Source organism: Cydia fagiglandana, chromosome 8 (assembly GCF_963556715.1).
Source record: "Cydia fagiglandana chromosome 8, ilCydFagi1.1, whole genome shotgun sequence".
NCBI lineage: Eukaryota > Metazoa > Arthropoda > Insecta > Lepidoptera > Tortricidae > Cydia > Cydia fagiglandana.
The window spans coordinates 16,762,667-16,787,193 of NC_085939.1; the positions used below are offsets into that span (position 1 = coordinate 16,762,667).

The 24,527-nt window shown below is 39.0% G+C and overlaps 1 protein-coding gene and 1 pseudogene across 3 annotated transcripts in view; one reads left to right on the forward strand and one right to left on the reverse strand.

The window, feature by feature from the left end:
• The window catches only part of LOC134666742 (zinc finger protein jing homolog), a 158,061-nt gene extending 154,943 nt beyond the window's left edge, over positions 1-3,118 (forward strand). The window contains exon 6 of one of the 3 annotated variants that reach the window (XM_063523997.1): positions 2,740-3,118. In XM_063523997.1, the coding sequence (XP_063380067.1) occupies positions 2,740-3,088 (349 nt within the window). In that variant the 3' untranslated portion in view covers positions 3,089-3,118. The remainder of the gene's footprint in view (positions 1-2,739) is intronic. The other 2 variants (XM_063523999.1, XM_063524000.1) reach the window with 2 other exon arrangements.
• A 5,696-nt stretch (positions 3,119-8,814) lies between these two features.
• LOC134666795 (uncharacterized) overlaps positions 8,815-24,527 on the reverse strand; it is a 28,716-nt pseudogene continuing 13,003 nt past the window's right edge.

Here is a 24,527-nt window from a genome sequence, read left to right on the forward strand (position 1 = left end):
CAAGTGTAATATTACACGAACCACTTGGTGCCACTTTTGACCCTTCTATAACTCAAAACATCTTTGACGTAAACACATAAAACTACGTGTGTTTAATTATATCCATAAGGATATCTAGAAGCCCAAATTTCATGAAGCTAGCTCAAACGGTTATAAAGGTATGAAGGTCAAAAAGTCGTAAATTTTAAGACTGACTTATGACTTATAGTACCTAAACCTAACCTACTTCCAGATGACCTAGAAGGATGAAATTTGGAATCCAGCTTGGTTATTGTGTGTAACCGTAGGAAAAAATCTAAAAATAAAAAAAAGTTAAAAAATAGGGGGGGGTCCCCATACAAAAAAACCACTTTTTATTGGGACTGACATATAAGTACCTAAACCTAACCTACTTCCAGATGACCTAGAAGGATGAAATTTGGAATCCAGCTCGGTTATTGTGTGTAACCATAGGAAAAAATCTAAAAATAAAATAAAGTTTAAAAATAGGGGGGGTCCCCATACAAAAAAAAACATTTTTTATTGGGACTGACATATAAGTACCTAAACCTAACCTACTTCCAGATGACCTAGAAGGATGAAATTTGGAATCCAGCTCGGTTATTGTGTGTAAGCGTAGGAAAAAATCTAAAAATAAAAAAAATTAAAAAATAGGGGGGGTCCCCATACAAAAAAAATATTTTTTTATTGTAGCGTTGGAACCGTTACAAGCAGATATTTGAAACTACCCCAATATATGTATTATTATATTTGCTATATTAAAATAAAGTTTAGTTAGTCAAAAAATAAGTGGTGTCCCCATACAAAAAACTTGTAATAGGTACGCTCTAAACAACCGGCCAACGGTGTGTCGTCGGCGGCGCGCGGCACCACATAATTATACAAAGAACAGAAGTAAAAACCATACAGCGGAAACACAAGAAAAAACATTAAATCTCAATACCTGCCTAGTTTTCTTTACAAAAAGTATTGATATCCCACCAAAAACATAAATGTAAAAAAGGAGAGCCAAGTTCAATACAAAAATTATGCTTGGCTGTGGGGCTCGCCGCAAAAAGAATGGAGATCTAAATGAGTGCCACTGCCAAGTTCTATGCAAAATCCAAATATGTATTTATAGGAACAAAATAACATTATAAACAAGTATTAAACTCTATTTCTTTGCTTTATTGGATACCTATAACAATTGCTGTTATTTAAAAAAATGTGTGATCTTAAAGTAGGTTAGATTTGGCTTGGCCAGGTTTTATCAGAATTACAATATATATAAAATGATTGATATAATGAAAACTGGCCAAGTCAAATCTAACCTACTTTAAGATCTCACATTTTTTAAATAACAGCAATTGTTATAGGTATCCAATAAAGCAAAGAAATAGAGTTTAATACTTGTTTATAATGTTATTTTGTTCCTATAAATACATATTTGGATTTTGCATAGAACTTGGCAGTGGCACTCATTTAGATCTCCATTCTTTTTGCGGCGAGCCCCACAGCCAAGCATAATTTTTGTATTGAACTTGGCTCTCCTTTTTTACATTTATGTTTTTGGTGGGATCTTTAAGTACATTACAAGCTATAAGAATAAAATGGTCTTCAAAGTCTATATCTGACTTTTTCACACCATTCGCCTCAGATACATTTTCACATGGTTGAGAGACTGGGATTGAAGTGTTCGATCCCTCGACCTAAAAATACAGGACAGACATAAAATACAATTGTGCTATAAATTCCCGATTGGCATATTTTATTACAACATGCATTGGTCCTCCGGAAATATGCTTGGCATGCTCTCTGTTGCCTCCTAAAAGTGCCACACGGGATTTAAGAACGGACAGAAAGTTGCTAGCATATAACCATATAAATTGTGGTTAGTTCACAGTTATTTATAATAGGTATATGTCTTCAAAATCACACTTAATTTACATTGATATATTCGAGAAATCTAGTGGAATTTGATGTCAATATAAAAGTTTTTGCTAGTAACTAGGTACCTATGGGTTGCCAATCCTTGTGACCAGACAAAGGATTTCGGGGGGCTAAATTTAATGGCAGGTAGATCGTTCCTATATCCATAAACCCAATTATCGTTGCTTTTATCATATTTATATAATGATGATCACTCTAAATTTTGTTTGTAAATGAATATGTTTAAGTATTATTTTGATTGGAGACGATGATATTAAGTACCTATGAATTTGTGCAAACAAACCACATTTTGAATGACTGCATTAGAATGCGAGTTAGAAGCCATTAACCATTATATATTATATTTTCCACAAATTTATATTTGCCATTTTATTTTGCCCCCTAAAATTCGATGTCTACTTATCACGTAGCTCAAAGCTAAACCTATCATTTGTTCACGTTGTAGTCGTTCAACGCATTAACATTTCCTAATTATATCGTTATTACATATTATAAAAATTAAGTCCAAAAAAAAAGTTTCATGCCTACATTTGAGTTATTTTTTTTTATTTACTTTCGCTTTTAAATAGATTGCATGTTCATTAATTATATCCAGGATCGCAACCCACTAACGCTGCAACCACAATGCAGGCTCATATTCGACAATCGGCTTCAAAAACATTGGAGCGAGCGATTCGTTCGATCCGAATACGTAATTTCTAGCTTCGATACCACATTTGGCGCCCGATTTTCCAGACGAATTTTGTGTTTGCAGCTCCACCTCGGTGTGGCACCGTACCGCACGGACAGTAACGAATCTCCCGTTTCCAGGATCGAGGACGAGTGGGTGCCCGCCGCGGAGGTGAAGCGCATCAAGCGCGTGGAGATCGCGTCGCTGCCCGCGCACACCAAGGTGTTCCTGTACGAGCAGTTCTGCGCCTCGTACCGCCGCGCCGCGCCGCCCGCCCCGCCGCCCGCCCCGCCGGCCGCGCCCGCGCGCGCCTGCACGTCCTCGCGCCTGCTCAACGACCTGCTGAAGAAGAAGGACGGCGACTGCGGCGCCGGCGACGCGCCGCTCTACTACCCCGAGGAGCCCGCGCGGCCGCAGCTCAGCGGCGCCGGCAAGCGCAAGCAGGGCCGCAAGTACGGCGGCAACGCCTTCTGGCCCTGCGGCCGGTAGGCGTGCGTGGGCTGCGGAGCGAGCGACGTCCGGGTCCCTGTTGACGAGCTGCGGACGGTTCGGCTCCTCGACTGAGACGTGAGGGCGAGCCGTCCGCAGTGATATATGAGCGGTTAACGGTTAGCCCTAGCGTTTATGACGATTTATATTATAGTTGAAACGACTTTATCTTCGAAATAGAGTCCCGCTCGGTCGGACCCCTCTCGCTCCGTTTATGAGAGCTTAAGTAGTTCGTTAGCCCGTTAAGCTAGCTAGCTCCACACTTGTACATAGAACGGTAGGGACGAAGATTCAGTGGAGGCCGGGTCCGACAGATGTTGATTCTCCGCCCGGCGTGTGCGCGTCGGGGAATTTCGCGCCAAAGATTCGACGGTCCGCGGTTTTAGACGTAGTATCGATAGCGGAGGTAAAATTTTATTCACAAGACTGATGCTTACTTTTTTATAACGATATTGAACGGCGGGACGAACAGACGTGTACATATTTAGCTCGAAGTGTATAGATCGCGTGAGGAGTTCGGCTCGGAGTATCGTACGCGACGTAGGCGATTTAGTTTAAAGGTTGTTCCGACGGGAGTAGTCTGAATATTTTATAAGATAAGTAGAGTAAGAGCGACCAGCGCACGTATCACTGCCAATGTGTACATATTAGGATAGGAGGGAGTTCGTTTGTCGTAGAATATGTTTGAGTTCGCTTCGCTGTGCCCGCGAGCCCCGCGTTCGCCGTAGTGCGTGCCAATACTGGACGGTGCGTGCCGACTACTAGGGTCGGCCCAAGTGCCTCCGCCGGCTCCGCGCCGGCTAACACGGTATTTACATTCTTTGCGGATCTCTCTCGCTCACATACGTGAGAGGCGAGCGGGTCCGCATCAGTGTGATAACCGCGTAAGTGTTCACTTTTAAACCCGTTTTCATATCATACTCACAGTTGTTAGTGTAGGGTTCAATTATTGGACGTATTTTACTGTCCATCGTTGTGTTCCAATCGGCCGAAGCAATGTCCAATGACGCTTTACAGAATCAACAACTGTCTACGTAATGTACAATTTCATGTCGCGGTGCTATTGCTTGAATACTAGTAAATATGATCGTTTTATGATTATTAAAGGAAGTAACAAAGAAAATAGCAATATGGCCGCGACCGATCAAAACGACACTGCCAATGTTGTGTTTAAATGTAATTGTATCCTGCCGTATCGGCAGCCACGAGTACTGTTAGCAATAATCGTTTTGTGATAAGATACTTTATAGAATAACGACCGGTGTTCAATACGTTAACATTCAAGTTCAATTGATTAGTTAAATCTCGCGCTGCAAACAGGAAGACAGATCTGTAACACTATTTGTTGTTCTAAAATTCAATGCCGTATTTTTAAAGAAGAGTAAAATAAACTTTGAATTACACCTTATTAACCCATTCACTGCCAGAGGGCGTGGCCTAGGAATACAATTGTATGACGGTGAACGCACATGTGCGTCAGGGGCAGTGAATGTGTTAATATACTTCTTCCAGTTTGCCGCGCAGATTTAAATAAATAATTTCTTGAACATGTATATGTGCAGGCTTTATTGATAGAAAAACAGCCTTAATTGAGTAGAGTTCATTAACCTCAAATAATTGTATTTTCCAAAAACATTGACTGTAAATTCTGCATTGAGATGCATCGAAACTAGCAATATTTTACTATAAATTGACCAGAAAAATACAATAATCTTTACCAGTATCTAATTGTAATAAGGTAGTTTGATGGAGTTAACGTGGTGTATCTGAGGTATGAAAACTCTATTCAAAAGTCATCAGTCCGACCCTAGCGTGGTTTTTTAACGCGTTGACTCCCGTTATGTTACCTTACTATAACAACTTTAATATACCATCTGGAGCAGTCAGACCGGCAGCATAAGAAAGAGCAAATTATGTATAGACTACCTAATATTATGGTAATGATGAATTAACTCGCAAAATTTGGGCTCATTTCCATAGTCGCCATCAAAAATATCGGAGCGGCAGAGGTGCCGAAAAATACCTAAAAAAATAATCTGTTTATTTCATATTAAGAGGTACAGTCATGCCTCAATTACAATATCCATATTTGAATATTATCTTAACTAACTCTAACGCCTTAACAGTAGAGGTGTGTTCAGATATTTGTGAGCACCTATGCCGCTCCGATGTATTTGATGGCGACTGTACCATCGCACACTGACAAGTGCCGTTAACTTTAATGCAAAGGTATCAGGTCCATTGATGCTCTGATTAATGATACTGATGCCCTGATGTACTTGACGGACGATGGAATTCTCAATGGTGATCCAATATATAAAAGCAATATTTGTGTTCCATTATTTGTGAATCGAATAGTAGTTAATTGTAGCGTGGTCCATATTTACTCGTATATATTGAATTAATTCATTTGTAGAACACACGAACGGTCAGAGAACTACTAAATGCAATAATTAGTCAGTTATCAAACCTACCATACCAATGATTTTGACATATTGTCCATAGCTGAATTTAGATGTTAAACTTTTGGATGTTACTATACAGAAATTGTCAATATTGCCTTTTTAGCCGTAAGGTTTACATTTACATACAAGTGAATGAAAATTGTGTTCTGTGCTCACACGATCTCGCTAGTATTTTTAGTTAGTGCCTCTAGTTGTTAAGTTAGGGTGAATTGTGTGCGTGTACTCGTATGGTGTAACTTGAATGTGAAACGTAACAATAATACACCATCGTATTCAGATTCTCGCTTGCGGTATAGGAGTGTGCTAGACTTGTAGCAGTGAGTCGGTTCTAGCGTAGGTACGTGAGTAAGGAGCCTGGGCGTTGGTTCGGTGACTGACCGACAGTTGTTAGGTTAGATACTGTCTCGTGTTACCCACAGTCGGGTGTAGGAGTATTATCTTACTTAACAAGTGAGTAATGGCCGCGCGAGCAACTCGTACGAATCATTGGTATTCGTACGGACGGCGGCCGGAGTGGTATTTATAGTCTGTCAAGCAAACTATGTCAGTAGCAATGTACAGCAAAGTGAAGTAGGGCAACACTCAAAGAGCAGTATTGCGCTAAGAGAAGCAGCAATGTACGTGGAACCAAAACGTGTAATTATCAAAACCTCAAATTTTACAAATAATCGAGCCTGATTGTACATTGTAGGCACCTTGACTTTGCTTTAAGTTCATGCACAATCTTATTTAATATATTGGTATTTAATGGTGACAACAGAAATTTCTCTTGAAATAGCAACGATTCAGAATGTAAACAAACAAGATGGCTGTCATTCACGATCCACATTCCACAGATAACATGCGATTTTGGGATTATTCGAAAACAGTGTTCCTAACCCGCGATCTTTCAAATTTCCTGTCTTTTGCTACTGACAAGATTTGCTTGGCCAAGTATAGTAAATGCGGGAGGCGCTGGAGCCCGAACGAGGTGTAATAGGAAAATTTCTCTATTAGTCAAGTTGGTGCCTGATTGTCGGTGTGTCCCTGGAATCGTATGCTATCCTTAAACCGATTAGGTAGGACTTTATTGGAGGGGTCCAATGAACTGATTATTTTTTATTGAATTTAAAAATTAGCGTAATTATTTCCAGCACTGATCGTAGTGCCATATTTTTATTGGCTCGATTTTTTAAATATAATTTAATTGTTTTAGTGAAATTCGACACCAAAATTTTAAAAAGACAAAATTCGTTTTTGTTTTTAACCGATTAACAGTATGGACTTGTATATTTGATCTCAAATAAGTAGGGCAGTGAAGTTAAATTAATTCCAGACCGTGCGAGGAATGAACGCAGTCCTCGGCAAAATTCCCGAAAAGTATTTGGCCTAGGAAAACGCTTAAGTACAAATTTAATTTTGCTACATTTTAGGGCGTAACCCGCCTGTCATTCGTCAATCCACGTCTCGTAACTTTTATACAACTGTATATAAGGATTGACGTTTATACAAGTGGGGGTAAATGTATGTGAACGATAAAATAATAAATAATATCCGGATTAAATTTAAATTAGCTCCCCTAGATTAGAATTAGGAATTGGACTCGTTAGACAGAGAAATATTTTGTGAAACATTGTCTGCGGCGAGGGACTAAATTATATCGAAAAGATACATTGATATATTCGTAAGTGAGGAAAGATTATATTTTTACCACTGCCACCAGAATAGTAATAGCGTTATGTCCATGTTGTTTTCTAGACTCTTTTGTATTTAAACCCCTATTTGTAACGTTTCTCTATAAAACTTATTTTAACTGTGTTCATTAATGTATTGATCGTTGAACAATATCACTGCCTGTTCATTTTACGGACAAATCTGATAAGGGTAAAGTTTGTGCTCCGTGTTAGTGTGAGATGTTGTGAAGCATATTACAGCTTGCAGACGAGTTAGCACGTTTACATTCATGTCGATGTAAAGCATTCGTCCCTTAGGCCCCCCCCCCACATCTGGCGTCTTTCGAGCGTCGGCGTCTGTCGGCGTCGGTTCAGCGCTATGGAAAATGACGTCGCTGCGCAGTTGCGTCGTCGCTGCTGCGACGTCGGCCATAGAATTGTAGACGCCGACGTTCGAAAGACGCCAGATGTGGGGGGGCCCTTACAGCCTAGTATGTAAGTGCGAAAGGGACGAACGCTTTACGTGCGACATGGACGCGGTAGGAGTACCGGTGCAGAGGCGCGAGTAGACGGGCTCGTTTCTTCGGTCCGAGGCCGAGCAGTGCGAGGACCGCAAAGCGAACGAGGCCCAGTAACCAAATGTGTTGACAGATGCTTATTGAGCGAGTAGAATGTAAATAGTATAGTATTGTTATTACTGCGTTAGACTGTAATGTGGTTCGCGGACGCGGAGGCCGTGGCCGATTGTCTTGTTTCCTATATTAAATGCGTTTATTATATGAATGTTCTCCTTTATTGTAAATGTTTGACGAGAATACAATAGTAACTATATGAGGAACCCTGTATCCCGAATAGTGTGCACTACTTATATTCAATTTGTAGATATTTTAATTATATAGTATAATGTCTAATGTGTCTTTATTTGCTTACCCCTGTAAGGTGAATCCGACATTTATTTTATAATTTTGACCCCGAGTTGGTGGGTAATCTACCTCAATTTATTTATCACATTTTTGGGCATAATAATAGTGAATGTTAATTTAATTTCGAACCCTGAAGTTTGTTCAATGTAGTGATTTATATGAATTTTTAAATGGTTTGTCCACCTGTCACAAGTACTGTATCTTATATTAAATACATATTGTATGATTGATAATTCTGTGTTTCATTCGTTTAATAAAAACCATACATTAATTTATATAATGACAAACCAAAACCTTTAGCCCCCATTCGCACGACAGCTTTTTCAAGCATTTACTTTGTTTAATTGCTCCTCCAACTTCCCGCACCACATGGCGACCCTGCCACGTGAGGTGTCGGGTTCGTGCAACACACTCGTACGTATTATTTATGTATAAGCCCAATGATTTAATTTTACTAAATAATGAAGTAGGTAAGTTACATACCTGGGTCCATGTAAAGTATTGATTGAAAACTCTTTCATCCAATGCAGAGATAGAAATTAGTGCAGTGGTAAGGCAACGTAAACTTATGTAATTTCGCATTTTTCTTTACTGCGGGAGATGTAAGAAGTTTGCTACTTATTTAGTTAATAATAAGTAAGTAAATAATGCAAGCATGCTGTTTGCGTAGTGTTTATTGAATAAACTTTATTCTTAAGTATATGTCTTTAACAGTGGTCACAGATCCAGAAATTATTACACATGTTTATAATATTTGACTTAGACAAACTTAGATTAGAAGATGATAAAGGTTAGCTATGACTAATTAAGGCTTGTGAGCTGCAATCTAATAAATTACTTATTGTGGCTAGGTGAAGGAATGACAAAAATCCACTTCTACGTATTAGGTATTTAACTTATTTCTGTGACAAAACGGAGAATATAGAATATGCAAGTTTCACCATCTGAAAAGGAAGACTTTGTTAACTTTAACCATTGTTTTTTTAATTTATTTTAGACATTAGGAAAATAGCTTTACCGAAATATATGACTCGTATGACAGCTCCAGTATCCCAAAACCTTTGATTGTCACTGGGTCCTGTAAAAATGCTCTCAATTTGACGTGCCATATTGTGGAAGAGTTATATTGACTTCTATGGCGGCACTATAACTTATTGCAAAATGCTACGCTTGTGGTTTGTGGTTCATTTTTGGAATCTTTCGTGTATATGGTATCAGTACGAGAGGTTAAACAACAATTACAACAAAACTGTCATTGCAAAAATTAAATTTGTGTGATTTTAATCAAACATGTGAATTTAATTTAGGAGGGCCTACCTTTACAATATCTGGTATCAAAATACATACGTATCAAAAGTACACGTAATAATAATGAGTATAATTACTTGGGCCTGCCTTATGGCGATGGTGAGCAGTTTGCGGACCCGCACAGAGGCCTGCCCCCGGCAGTTGTGCCAGCCCGAGTGGAACATGGCCGTGTGCAGCTTGGTGGCCTGATTGACAGAAATATGGTGGCCAATTTAATATACAAAGGAAGCTCACCGGCTTTCTAGGGAAATCGACCGGCGTTTGCAGGAGAGAGGCGGTGATGCTCGCTCTGGGTCGTAAGGTTGGGTCGCCTGAGCGGACGGTTTTTAGGGTTCCGTACCCAAAGGGTAAAACGGGACCCTATTACTAAGACTTCGCTGTCCGTCCGTCTGTCCGTCCGTCCGTCTGTCACCAGGCTGATATCTCACGAACCGTGATAGCTAGACAGTTGAAATTTTCACAGATGATGTATTTCTGTTGCCGCTATAACAACAAATACTAAAAACAGAATAAAATAAAGATTTAAATGGGGCTCCCATACAACAAACGTGATTTTTGACCTAAGTTAAGCAACGTCGGGAGTGGTCAGTACTTGGATGGGTGACCGTTTTTTTTTTTGCATTATGGTACGGAACCCTTCGTGCGCGAGACCGACTCGCACTTGCCCGGTTTTTCTCGATTTTTGCCAGTGTTGCAGTTTTTTTTTTTAATATCCTACGACTATATTCTAATGTCCCGTTAAAGGAAGTAAGTAGGTACTAATTAACAATAAAATAATTTATTCATTTTGATAAGCGCAATTAGCTTGTGTGAGACACGCGCCTTCAAAGTGACGAAATTTATACGTTTCAAGAAACTCTCATGACGAGAAAGGTTGGGCATTAGACTAATTTCAACTCTGTTGCTACGGCATTAGAGTGCACAGAAGGATAATATCCGATCTTAAGTTAACATATCACAAAAGGGGCATTCCACAAGACTGTCGCTTACATAACGCTTTTGCCTTGTATGGCAGCTATCTCAATAAAATACGTGAATCTCGAGAATATACTGCCAATTTGTTAGCCAAGTCATGAAATATTACCTGACCCAATATCGCTTACTCAGCATTTCCAGAAGTATATATTAGAAGAATTGCGTTATGTAAGCAAAATCGTCACATTCCTGTCAGTCTCGAAAGTTCTGGGGAGGTCCTCAGTAAAATAGTTCAGTCATATTAGGTACCTCGAATGTAACATCTCCTGCGTTCCACATGAAGATACCAGTGGCGGTGAGCGTGACACCAACGAACAGGAAGATGGGTAGGCAGTTCCCAAATGTGCGCTCTATGTACTGAAAAACATATTTATCAATTAGGGGAGGGACTGTCAGCTTAAAATTGACTTAAACTTTGTGGGGGCACAAAAGTATATTTCGTACTCCTGCAGATCACAGTTGCAGATACTATTATTAGTCATTTATAATATTTACGAACAATACACAATATTAGGCTTGAAGAAAAGTCTTATATATAGGTAGTACGTATATTCCACTTAACAGCACGAGTGCTGTAATATAGTTTTTTTAATTTATTTAAATAGAAGTGTCCAGTAGTTGAAAAACTGACGTCTAGATTATGACGTCTTAAAAATGTCGCCTCCTAGAGTATACAGTGTGGAAAGATAAGTCGGGCCCTGGAGGGAAACTATCTTAAATCCTTAAGCTGGCTCATTTTACTTAAAGGAGACATTCCTTTATTTAAAAAAAGAAACAAAACTGCATTCAAAGATTTTCTAAAACTCGCTTGCCTTGCTCGCTTTCCCGGGACTCGAGCCGACTAAAAATTCCAAAAAATAATCACTCGCAATTTTATTCTTCTACTTATCATTAACAGTCAATGTTAATGATAACATTTCTCCAAGAAACATTAGGTCTTACACTCGTCTGTCGTATGAAACATCTATAAAATCTAATATTTTATACTCAAAATTTTTTTAGACAAGCCAAATTAAAGAAAAAAAGAAAAATCTTTGAATGTAGTTTTGTTTCTTTTTATAAATAAAGGAATGTCTCCTTTAAGTAAAATGAGCCAGCTTAAGGATTTAAGGTAGTTTCCCTCCAGGGCCCGACTTATCTTTCCACACTGTATATATATATATATATATAATATTCGATCCGTAAAACATTATTACATAATTAACACGTTGGGCACAAAAATTAAATTCATCCACTATGAGATGCACAATTAAAATTATAAATGGCAATCTATAATGTATTGTAAAGTTTTTTCTGTCAAAAATAATCTAGGATTGGAAATACCATAAATTGCACCATGAGCGATATCAGTGTCACCACGTTGGTGATGAACTGCGATCTGAAGGCTACGCCGCACGTCACTTGCGTTTGATCGATGCACCTGCAACACCAATCATGATCTAGGTACATACTTATATTATGACATACTTACGCAATCTTCATAGAAGCGGATTATCAAATTATGTTTTTTACCACAGTAAATTTACACATCATCACATCTCAGCCTTTTATAGACGTCCACTGCTGAACATAGGCCTCCCCCTTGGACCTCCATACGTGCCGCTTGGAAGCGACCCGCATCCAGCGTTTTCCCCGCGACCTTAACAAGGTCGTCTGTCCATCTTGTGGGTGGACGTCCTACGCTGCGCTTGCTAGCCCGTGGTCTCCACTCGAGCACTTTTCGACCCTATCGGCCATCTTCTCTGCGTGCAATGTGGCCTGTCCATTGCCACTTCAGCTTGCTAATCCGGTGGGCTATGTCGGTGACTTTAGTTCGTCTACGGATCTCCTCATTTCTGATTCGATTACGTAGAGAAACTCCGAGCACAGCCTTCTCCATAGCTCGTTGAGCGACTTTGAGTTTTGAGATGAGGCCGATAGTGAAATACCACGTTTTGGAGCCGTAAGTCATCATTGTTAACACACATACATTGATTAAAGACTTTCGTCTTTCGCTTCCTTCACTTTCATAACATTCTCATACACGCTCGCCGGTTAAGGATGCTCTTGACCTGTCCTTTCTTAAGGATTTACACTAAATTTACTGCCATTTTTCGACAGTTGATTAAAACTTTTAGAACGCCATTCGACTTTGATACCTACATTAAAACTTTTAGGTGTGGTATTCGAGCTATGGCGCCATACCTTGGGTCTATGTATGCCCGTGTAGATGGCGACACTTTGACATTTAACTTTAAAAGGACATATCAGTGAAAGAATACCTATCAACCTATAACCAAAATTCGAAGGAGTGACATCCGCAACTCTCCTTCTTACCATAGAGTCAAAGAATGCATCTTAATCCCAAATTTAAGGCATCTTCGTATTTGCGTTGTTTCTCCTCGTGGCTGTCCTCTCCGGCGAAGATGCTGTTAAGACTGTGGAAGTAGTTGCACATTATGCTGAACTGGAACTGGAGACCGATGATTATGGCCAAGATTATGAAGTAGACCGAGCACACCCGCATTATGACCAAGTACCTGTTGTAGTTCAAGTACGGTCATAAATATGTACCGCTAGTGTAAAATTCATTCACACACGCGTGTGTCATTTTGTATGGGATTTTGAGTTTCCAAAACGTTCCGCTTGGCGCGCTGTTCAAAATCCCATACAAAGATAGAATAGGAAACGCTAACACTCGTCACGCTATCAAATGAAATTTACACTAGGGATTCTGTGTATATATATCTACTTTGACTTTTTGTGTTGAATGTTCGAGTAAGTTTTTAATAAGTACCTCTAACTTTTATAAAAATCAATAATAGGCCATCAAATAGGCCGGCCTGTAGGTTTTAAGAATAATTTAATTTATTTTTACTAACATAGTATTTAAGTTAGCTTAAGATTTATTTGTTTTGTAACTAACACGATATGGATGCTTTATCTGAAATAAAGAAATTGAATTGAATTGAATAACTCCTATATAAATAGATAAATAAATAAAAATAAATAAATATGGGGACATCTTACACAGGTCAACCTAGCCCCAAACTAAGCAAAGCTCGTACTATGGGTGCTAGGCGACGATATACATACTTAAGTAGATAAATACATACTTACGAGTATATACATAGAAAACACCCATGACTCAGGACAGGAACAAATAGGTGTATTAGTGTTCACAAATAAATGCCCTTATTATTTTCAGACATACATATTTATGTTTTTGTTGGGATATCATACCAGAGACAGTAATGGACTATCCGGGAGATACTGGCGGTAAGGCTACGTTCGTTCAGATCAGGCCAAGCTGGTATTATGACCGTGAAGGTTTCATCTGAAAAATATCGGAGACTGAATAAAGTAAACCAACAAATGGCTATAATACGTCTACGTCTAGTCTACGCCTCGGCTAGTCTGTGGCCATGAGTAAGCCCATTCATAATAAAAAAAAATATATATTTTACCTAAGCGGACCATTTAAAGTGTACCATTTGATATTTTTTCCATAAACTACCAACTTCTGGGTTATTCCTACTCAGAATCGTGAAGACTTTCGATATAAATATGAAATAAATTGACAGTTTTGTGACGCATTTTCACATACCTATGTACCTACAGCGAAACGGCCAAATAAGCTAAGGTGTAAGTAGTTTTTTAAGTTAGGGCTTGTAGAGTTACCCCGGCTACACACTTTAACTATAAATCGTAGCGATTAAACTGTGCAGTCCGATTTGCGCAGTTTTATCTACCGTGTGGATGACAAATCGTTACAATAATCGACAACGATTTGTCATACACACGGTAGATAAAACTGCGCAAATCGGACTGCACAGTTTAATCGCTACGATTTATAGTTACGTGTGTAGCCGGCATTAGAAGTTTGGCTCTAGATGAGATCACTGAGCATATAATCACTACGTTTTAAGAGTCGGCACTTTCGAACAAGCCTTAAACCGAATTATGAACGTACATTGTGCCAACACACCAAATACATGTCAATATTGCCAACACAAAAAAAAACAACACTAGGGCTTGCCACTACTGGCGTACCTACTCTTTATCGATATCGATAAATGTGCGATACAGTCGCCATCAGATATATCGGAGCGGCCGAGGTGCTCAAAAATATCTGAACACGCACCTAGCGCCATGACAATAGAGGCGTGTTCAGATATTTGTGAGCACTTTGGCCGCTTCGATATATCTGATGGCGACTGTACATGCTGCTGTACTGTACTATAGTAACAGTAAATTTTGAGTATCACTAGGATTAATAAAATAAAAGCAAAATATAAAAATAATTTTATTTAACATATTAAAGATATGATACAGATAGTTTATTATTACAATACGCTTATGTTATGAACGTAAAGTTTGTATGGGGTTAAAGTTTTCTTTTGAGCTACGAATTTGAAACTTCGTTAAAAGATATATTATTTAAATACAAGAAAACTAATTTCAGCGTTTTTGAAAATTCAACCTCTAAAGTGATGAAAAAGGGGTTGAAAGTTTGTATGGATATCAAACATTTTTTCGAGTGTTGGACTTGAATCTTTGTATTTAGGGATATTATTAGAAGACAGGAAAAGTAATTTCAGCGTTTTGTAAAATTCATCCCCTAACAGGGTTAAAAAGGGGTTGAAAGTTTGAATCCATTACAAATGGTTTTGAAACTTCTTAGAAAGGCATAATAGCCGTATGCAAAAAAAAGTGATTGCAACGTTTTTGGAATATCAACCCCTAAGGGGGTTAAAAAGGGGATGGAAGTTTGTCTGCGGGTGCAAATTTTATTTTAAGCAAGGAACTTGAAACTTTGTAAAAACGTTTTAAATTAAAATACAAGAAAACTCATTTCAGCATTTATGAAAATTCATCCCCTAAGGTGGTGAAAAAGGGGTTGAAAGTTTGTATGGAGATCAGATATTTTGTGAGTGCGGAATGCGGAACTTGAATCTTTGTATAAGGGCATAGGTACCTATTATGAGAATACAAGAAAAGTAATTTCAGCAACCAACATCAAAATCCACTTGACTTAAAACTTCATACAACTTGCTAAAAAATGTCAACATTGCTTGGATATGAAAATTATAGGTACTAAAGATGTAAAATGTTGAAGATAAGATTCCACGCGGACGAAGTCGCGGTGTTGCCCGCGACTTCGTCCGCGTGGAATTGATATTGCATACTCGTAATTACATATATTATTTTGCAGCGCTTCTTAGTTGAGCTATCTTTGCAGCGTTCGCAGAAATTTCTTCTGTTTTAATAATATCCGAATTTAATATTTGGCACTGTCTTCTAATTAAGATTTTGGTCACAAGCCAAAATAATTGTTTTTTCATGAAATCCTCATGTTCCTTACATGTTATGTTAATGTTTGCCGCAAAGAGTGTGCAAAACATTTGCCCGACATTTTCTTCATATAATAAATGACTATTTTTTTCAAAATAGTTTTTCGCTTCCTCAATTGTACGACACAGCTGGATAGATGGGTACGTTAATGATTTCTTTTCTTGCCACCACTCCCGCAAGCTTATAAATTTATACATTGGGTGATCTGTAACATCTTCCACCCATACAACCATTTCCAGTCGCCGTTACGACGCGGTGTAGACACATCTTGTGTCGACACCGTCTGTTTCGGTCACAATTCCAGTCGCAGAGTCGTCGCCGTGTCGACACAGTTACCAGAAATGGGGAAGGGTCGACACATGACACAAAGTGACATAAAGTGTGGTCGCCGTGTGCACACATTGTTTCGGGTTTGCGACTACTTTATGCCAAAATCATTCGTTCATTCGTTCATTTTGTTCCTGTCAAATGGAAACTGTCAGATGGAAAAATAGTTAAATAAAAATAAGTGACATTTAATACGCCATCTCTCAAACGGATGACAAGACGTAATTATATATTGTTTGCATTTATATTACAATAGGACTTAAATTTTATGGGGAATTAAACTGCTCGAGTGATTTGATAAACTAAGTGTAATATAATCAACGCGCCACCACATTGTTTTAGTTTAGCCGGAAATGAAATTGTTTACTTCTCAGTGCTTGTGTTCATAAATATATTATTTGATGCATTTTTAGTACTTCGATGCGTATACTATACTTAAATAACAGAAATAACGCTTTACATACTACGAAACTTGTTAATTATGATGTATAAATATGGTTTAAAGCTGAGAAATATTGCAGTCACAAAGTAGTCGCAAATGTTTCGACTTTGTGTCGACTCTGTGTAGACACATGACACGCGCTGTCAAAAGTAATAACAAAGTTACTGGATTTGCAAAATGGCTCCTTGTGTTCATTTTTTTTCAGATATTCTCAAAGTGTAAAAATGACGTGGTCAGAGATGGGACTTAATAGATTAACAACTGTTTATTCGACTAATTAATGGAACAAAAAAAGTTAATCCTCAAATTTTAATCACGATTAGTTTAGTCGACCTAACATAGATTGAAATTGAATTAATCTGAACATTAATCGAATAAATTATCGATTAAATCTCGGTTGGAAGTTGACAGGGGGCCATTTTTGTACGTAAAAATAATAGAAATGTCTTGCATGCAGATGGTAACCAAACACTTTGTCATAAAAGTCGAGATGGGTGTCGATTTATAGGTTTTAGGGAGTGCCGATTTCGAAAATGATGACCATTTTGGAATCCAAAATGGCGGCCATGCACTGTGTCATAAAAGTCGTCATGGATGTCGTTTTATACGGTTTAGGGGGCCCCAATTTTGAAAATGATGACCATTTTGGAATCCAAAATGGCGGCCATGCACTATGCCATAAAAGTCGTCAGGGGTGTCGTTTTATAGGTTTTAGGAGGCGCAGATTTCAAAAATGATGACCATTTTGGATTCCAAGATGGCGGCCATGCACTATGTCATAAAAGTCGTCATGGATGTCGTTTTATAGGTTTTAGGGGGCCCCGATTTAGAAAATGATGACCATTTTGAAATCCAAAATGGCGGCCATGCACTATGTAATAAAAGTCGTCATGGGTGTCGTTTTATAGGTTTTGGGGGGCGCAGATTTCGAAAACGATAACCATTTTCGATTCCAAAATGGCGGCCATGCACTATGTCATAAAAGTCGTCATGGATGTCGTTTTATGGGTTTTAGGGGGCCCCGATTTAGAAAATGATGACCATTTTGAAATCCAAAATGGCGGCCATGCACTGTCATAAAAGTTGTCATGGGTGTCGTTTTATAGGTTTTGGGGGGCGCAGATTTAGAAAATGATGACCATTTTGGATTCCAAAATGGTGGCCATGCACTATGTCATAAAAGTCGTCATGGGTGTCGTTTTATAGGTTTTAAGGGGCGCAGATTTCGAAAAGATGACCAATTTGGATTCCAAGATGGCGGCCATGCACTATGTCATAAAAGTCGTCATGGATGTCGTTTTATAGGTTTTAGGGGGCCCCGCTTTCGAAAATGATGACTATTTTGGAATCCAGAATGGCGGCCATGCACTATGTCATAAAAGTCGTCATGGGTGTCGTTTTATAGGTTTTGGGGGGCGCAGATTTCGAAAACGATAACCATTTTCGATTCCACAATGGCGGCCATGCACTATGTCATAAAAGTCGTCATGGATGTCGTTTTATGGGTTTTAGGGGGCCCCGATTTAGAAAATGATGACCATTTTGAAATCCAAAATGGCGGCCATGCACTGTCATAAAAGTTGTCATGGGTGTCGTTTTATAGGTTTTGGGGGGCGCAGATTTAGAAAATGATGACCATTTTGGATTCCAAAATGGTGGCCATGCACTATGTCATAAAAGTCGTCATGGGTGTCGTTTTATAGGTTTTAGGGGGCGCAGAATTCGAAAACGATGATCATTTTATAATCCAAGATGGCCGCTACGTATTTTGTCATAAAAGTCGTCATGAATATCGTTTTATAGGTACTTTATCTTTATTTTCAGATCTAACAAATTGCTACAGAATACAAAGGACAAAAAAAGAAGCGAGGAGGTAATGAAACAAGCAAAAATACAGATGATTCCTCGACGCAATTGGATGCTTCTTAAATTGTGTCCAGATTTTTTTGTCATAAATGTTTTTATTTTTCACGTATTACTCTCACAAGTTCCGTGACATTTCGACCTTGTAATTTTTTAAGTAAATGATTTTGTTTATCTGTGAGGATCTCACTAGAATAATATAATCAAGGTATGTTAATATTTGATAATTGAAATAGTAACGCAAAAAAAAATTATATTTGTGTCTTATATTCCTGCCGAAGACTTTTATTTTTCCTTTTCCTTCTACACAAGTTTGGTCAAGTAATAAGAATTTAGGGCTCTCAATTTTATTTTGACTTCTACAACAGTAAAGCTACAAGGCCATGTTTGGTATCGTTTTCGTATAAATTCGCAGTACCAAATTTAGTTATGGTATCACATTGACACCATTCCAAAGTAAAAACATATAAACTTACTTTCTTTTAAACTCCTCTTCACGCTTAAACTGCTGAACAGTTTTAATTTAAATTTAGTACACATATATTTTGAGTCCCGAGACAGGACATAATAAGTTATCTCAAAAATCATCCTTCAAAGGTGTGAAATGAGGTGTAGGGGGGAATTCAGAATTGACTTCTTGAAGTTAATACTGTTTAAGTTTAGGTTTGATCTCATGTTTTTTTTTATCATTTTTAACTAAATCAAAGATGTAGACCATCCCAAATTTAATATAAATCGGTTCAGCGGTTATTGATTTCCCGTACAAATTTCCACGCCACTTTTCACACCTTCAAAAGATGATTTTGGTTATAAGATCTATCCTATGTCCTGTTCCGGAACGCAAACTATTTCTATACCAAATTTCAACGAAATCGGTTCAGCGGTTAAGCGTCAAGAGGAGTTTAAAAAAACCGACCAAGTGCGAGTCGGACTCGCGTATTAAGGGTTCCGTACATTAAGTCCGACTCGCGCTTGACTGCACATTTCTAATAGGTTTTCCTGTCATCTATAGGTAAAGAACTATTTTGTGTATTCAGACAGACAGACATACAGACGCACGAGTGATCCTATAAGGATTCCGTTTTTTGCTTTTGAGGTACGGAACCCTAAAAAGATTTTTTTAATTTTGTGGAATGGTTTCAATGTGATACCTTAAATGGATTCAGCAACCCAGATTTATACGAAAACGATACCATACACGGCCTAGCACCTTCACTGATGTAGATATATCAAGATAAAATTGAGAGCCCTAAATAAACTTTCAAGAGCGGATATCTCAAAAACTATTCAACATATCGAAAAAATTGACTGAATAAACTTGTAACAAATTAAATTAACTTTAATTTTGTATAAGTGGCCATGTCGCTAAGATGCATAGTTTCCGAGATATAATCGAAAAACCGGAAAATGGGACATTCAAAGCCCCCTCTCTTCCCCCCGCTCAAGGGCTACGGCCGGGGACTTTTGATATGTTCACCTCCTAACTTGTCCAAACCAAGTTACAGAGTCAAAAATTGTGTTCCGAGCATTTCCCTCTACAACTTTTTTGAGCATTCGTTGGCTGACCTAAGTAGCTTATTGCATTTCTTTAAAAACTTTTCTGTAAAAGGTTGACGCGTGTTGGGTGTTTATATGGTTTTGGTCGATTATTATCATTTGCATCGCCCATGATGACTTACTAGAATTACTTACGAGCACACGAGACACTAATAGTAGTTTGACAAACCTTGGTTTTCAAGAGGTATTTTATATTGACATTTGCTGTCACAAATTTGCTGTCAGATTTAGTCGCAAACCGCACGCAAAGTGCACACAAATGTGTCGACACCTTGTTACGGAAAAGTGTACACACGGCGACGACACTTTGTTTCGAAACAATTCTAGACACATTGTGTGGACTCTGTTACGACACATCTGACATTTAGTTACCACTTTGATGATTCTGCGACTGGAATGGTTATATGGGCAGTTTCAGCAAATTAGAACACATTTGACAGCTTACGTTCTTCAACAGTCTATAAGCTATGTAACCGCTTAAATATACAATAGGTTGATTTTCTATGTCTGTTAAATCTGTTTCAATTTGCTCCTCTAATTCATTTTCAGGTATCATTAAAACAGGATATTCTTCTTCTTCATTGGTAGTCATTGATGTGAGTTTCTCATCACCATCAACATCATGTTGGCATAATGGATTGACAAGCAATAACTTTTCAAATCTTCTTCGCAATTAGATCCTCGGTTATGTGGTGCATTCATTCCAGAAATATGAATTGATTTCAATGCACTTACAAAATGTGTGCAGGTAGGATTTCGATTTGTAGGGCTATTCTGTCGTATAAGTCCGAATAGGTTTTCAAGAGCGTCTTGATTCAGTGAGCGTAAATTCAAATAGTTAAATCCTTGATTCTTACAATAACACCAGATATCTTTAAGCGAATTTATGGTTACAATATAACCTTCCACGCATCTGACTCTTTTTAATCTTAACCTGCTATCTGATTTCATGAACTCCATTGACTTCAGCTTTTTCAAAAAACTATTCCAGATTTCTATGTGATTGGTTTTACGAGACACATTTTGTCTTCGTCCCTTTATTACATCTTTTGGGCTTGATTTTTCAGAGAGTCTGATACAACATTTTTCAGAAAATCGGAATCTAATTTGTCCAAATCGACGGATGTTTTTGAGAGTGATGATAACAAACACTGTGTTCGCTGCAACTTTTTTACAAGTTTTTTTTTTCGTGGAGTCATTTCTATGTTGCTGTAGCCATATTTTGGCGGTGTTCCTCGTATACAATCTGTGGTTTTATTCGTTTTTACCCTTGAAGTCGAAGCATCATCTAAAACAAAATGATTTGTTAATAATAATTATGATTAGTAACAAATTGTTCATCACTACATAGTATAAAACAAAGTCGCTTCCCGCTGCCTGTCTGTATGTATGCTTATATTATATCTCTAAAATTACGTAAGCCCCCATTCGCACGGGAGCTTTTTCAACACGCGTTAAAAAGCGGCCAAGTGCGAGTCGGACTCACCCATGAAGGGTTCCGTAGCAGCAAGTAACATAATAAAATTGCGGTTTACGATTAATGACGTATTAAAAAAAATACTTACCAGACCTGTCTCTGCGTGCCCATTGGCGTGAACAGCCGCAGCAACCTCGCGTTAGTCGCACACGCGACGACGTCGCTGCCCGCCGTGACGCACAGGATCTCCTCGGTATCGGGCATGGAAACGCTCCACTCCTTGCTGCTGCCGACCAGCGATATGCATACTAGTTTGCTGTAAGATATAGATATTTTTTTAATAGATTAGCTATTGCGTAGTCTATCTATAATAATCACCATTAAAATCTTGTGCATGTCTTATTCAACATAGGAGTTGGCATTACACACAATTCCGATGTTCCGGAAAGGTCATACATAATAAAGGATTTGATTGTATAATCATCTTTTTGAAAGTTGCAAGCCTAACTCTGGTACCACCTTTTTTTTAATACCAGCACTTGTAGTCTGTATCTTTAGGTATTTAAATAAAAGTAAACAAACAATTTTTACATTTTCGGGTAGTTATAAGATTTATTGGTTAACCAACCACATGCAAAACCGCCTAGATATGTCACCAAACGACCTGACTTTAACCTACGTTATTTGATCGTATAATGTTTTCATCCAACCTCAACTGGCTTACTTAAGAAGCCATTTGAGGGTAGATTTTGTTTCATCATCATCATCATCTCAGCCATAAGACGTCCACTGCTGAACATAGGCCTCCCCCTTGGACCTCCATTCGTACCGGTTGGAAGCGACCCGCATCCAGCGTCTTTCGGCGGCCTCTTGATCGCGGCAAGCTGTGATTGGTCAGTTTCATTGCGGCTGATGGTACAAGGTGGTGAGTAACTTTGTGAACGCGAATCTAATTTGTATGTGCCGTGCCGCGACACGGGTCTTGACTCGTCTTCCTCTCTCACTGTCCCCAACCCTAGCGTTTCATTCTTGAGCTTCTCTAGTGATATAGCGTTGTCATCATCACCATTGTAGTATCTTAGATATATATTAACAGTTCTCGTACCTATGTTCAAGGTGTCCCGGGGTCGCAGAAAGCTGGAACGGCGCCTGCGGCGGCACCGTGGTCGCCGCCGGCTCGTGCCGCGACACGGGTCTTGACTCGTCTTCGTCTCTCACTGTCCCCAACCCTAGCGTTTCATTCTTGAGCTTCTCTAGCGATATCGCGTTGTCATCGTCGTCACTGTTATAGTTTTCGATCAAATTGTCCAAGTCATTACCTGAAATAAGAAATCATTAGTATTAAAACGTGAAGCCATCAGGTTGGCTGTTAATAAGGACAATTTTGTAACTGGGTCCACTTCTTTATTCCCTGATAGTTTTGCTCAATTTGGTGATTTATAATTATATACATTCGGCGACAGACAGAAAGAGATGGCGGCAAATTGTCAAAGGGAAGCTGTTCCCTAGAAGTGGCCACGACCCTCGGTGATGAGGAAACCGATGCAAGGAGGCGGAAGGAGGAGTTTATAATTATAAACCTACCATCATCAGCTCTCTCCACCATTTCAACATCGTCAGGCGCATCAGCATCAGCCTTGCTGTCCTTGCCATAGCAATTCATCAGTGCACCCAGCTGCCCGGACACATCGCAATACGCCAACACACCATGTACATAGGGGCTGTTCATAAATTACGTCATCTATTTTTGACGATTTTTGACCGGGGCCCCACCCCTCAAATCATCCAAAACTCATGCTTCGGATGACTCTGTTTCCTCCTACGTCATGCTACATCATCCGATCTCCAGACCCCCCCCCCCCCCCCTCCTTCCATTTGAAACGACGTAATTTATTAATAGCCCCATACTCGTACTTATGAAGGTATATTACTCGAAAGAAATTATAGGTACTCGCTTATTTACATGTTTCGTCATTGCATTTGGTACCTATAGGTTGTAAAGTTTGTATCAACGAGGGTTTAAAAACGAACTGGTATGACCACATTCCGGCTCCATCATCAGACCTTGAGTACTATCTTGTGTCAAAGATCTTGTTGAGACAAATCAAACGAGCCCAAACACGAAGTGGTTTAGTTGCATGGTTGATTGGTACCGGTGACCACCTTCCGGCTCCATCATCAGACCCTGAGTACTATCTTGTGTCAAAGATCTTGTTGAGACGAATAAAACGAGCCTAAACACGAAGTGGTTTAGTTGCATGGTTGATTGGTACCGGTGACCACCTTCCGGCTCCATCATCAGACCCGGAGTACTATCTTGTGTCAAAGATCTCGTTGAGACAAATCAAACGAGCCTAAACATGAAGTGGTTTAATTGCATGGTTGATTGGTACCGGTGACCACATTCCGGCTCCATCATCAGACCTTGAGTACTATCTATCTTGTGTCAAAGATCTTGTTGAGACGAATAAAACGAACCTAAACACGAAGTGGTTTAGTTGCATGGTTGATTGGTACCGGTGACCACCTTCCGGCTCCATCATCAGACCCTGAGTACTATCTTGTGTCAAAGATCTTGTTGAGACGAATAAAACGAGCCTAAACACGAAGTGGTTTAGTTGCATGGTTGATTGGTACCGGTGACCACCTTCCGGCTCCATCATCAGACCCGGAGTACTATCTTGTGTCAAAGATCTCGTTGAGACAAATCAAACGAGCCTAAACATGAAGTGGTTTAATTGCATGGTTGATTGGTACCGGTGACCACATTCCGGCTCCATCATCAGACCTTGAGTACTATCTATCTTGTGTCAAAGATCTTGTTGAGACGAATAAAACGAGCCTAAACACGAAGTGGTTTAGTTGCATGGTTGATTGGTACCGGTGACCACCTTCCGGCTCCATCATCAGACCCTGAGTACTATCTTGTGTCAAAGATCTTGTTGAGACGAGCAAATGAGCAACTTCATGTCTTCATTTCATGATATTAACGCATACATTTCGAAGTATGTTTGAGAAAATAACAATTTTTTCTCAAACATGCAATGAAATGTCGTCGCTCCGGGCGTTATATCAGGCTTCGAAGTATCACGTTTAGGGCGGAGCAACTCCAGAGAACTGTAAAGGAATTTCATACAAAATTGAACGCCTATACTGCAAAACGTAATTCAAGACCA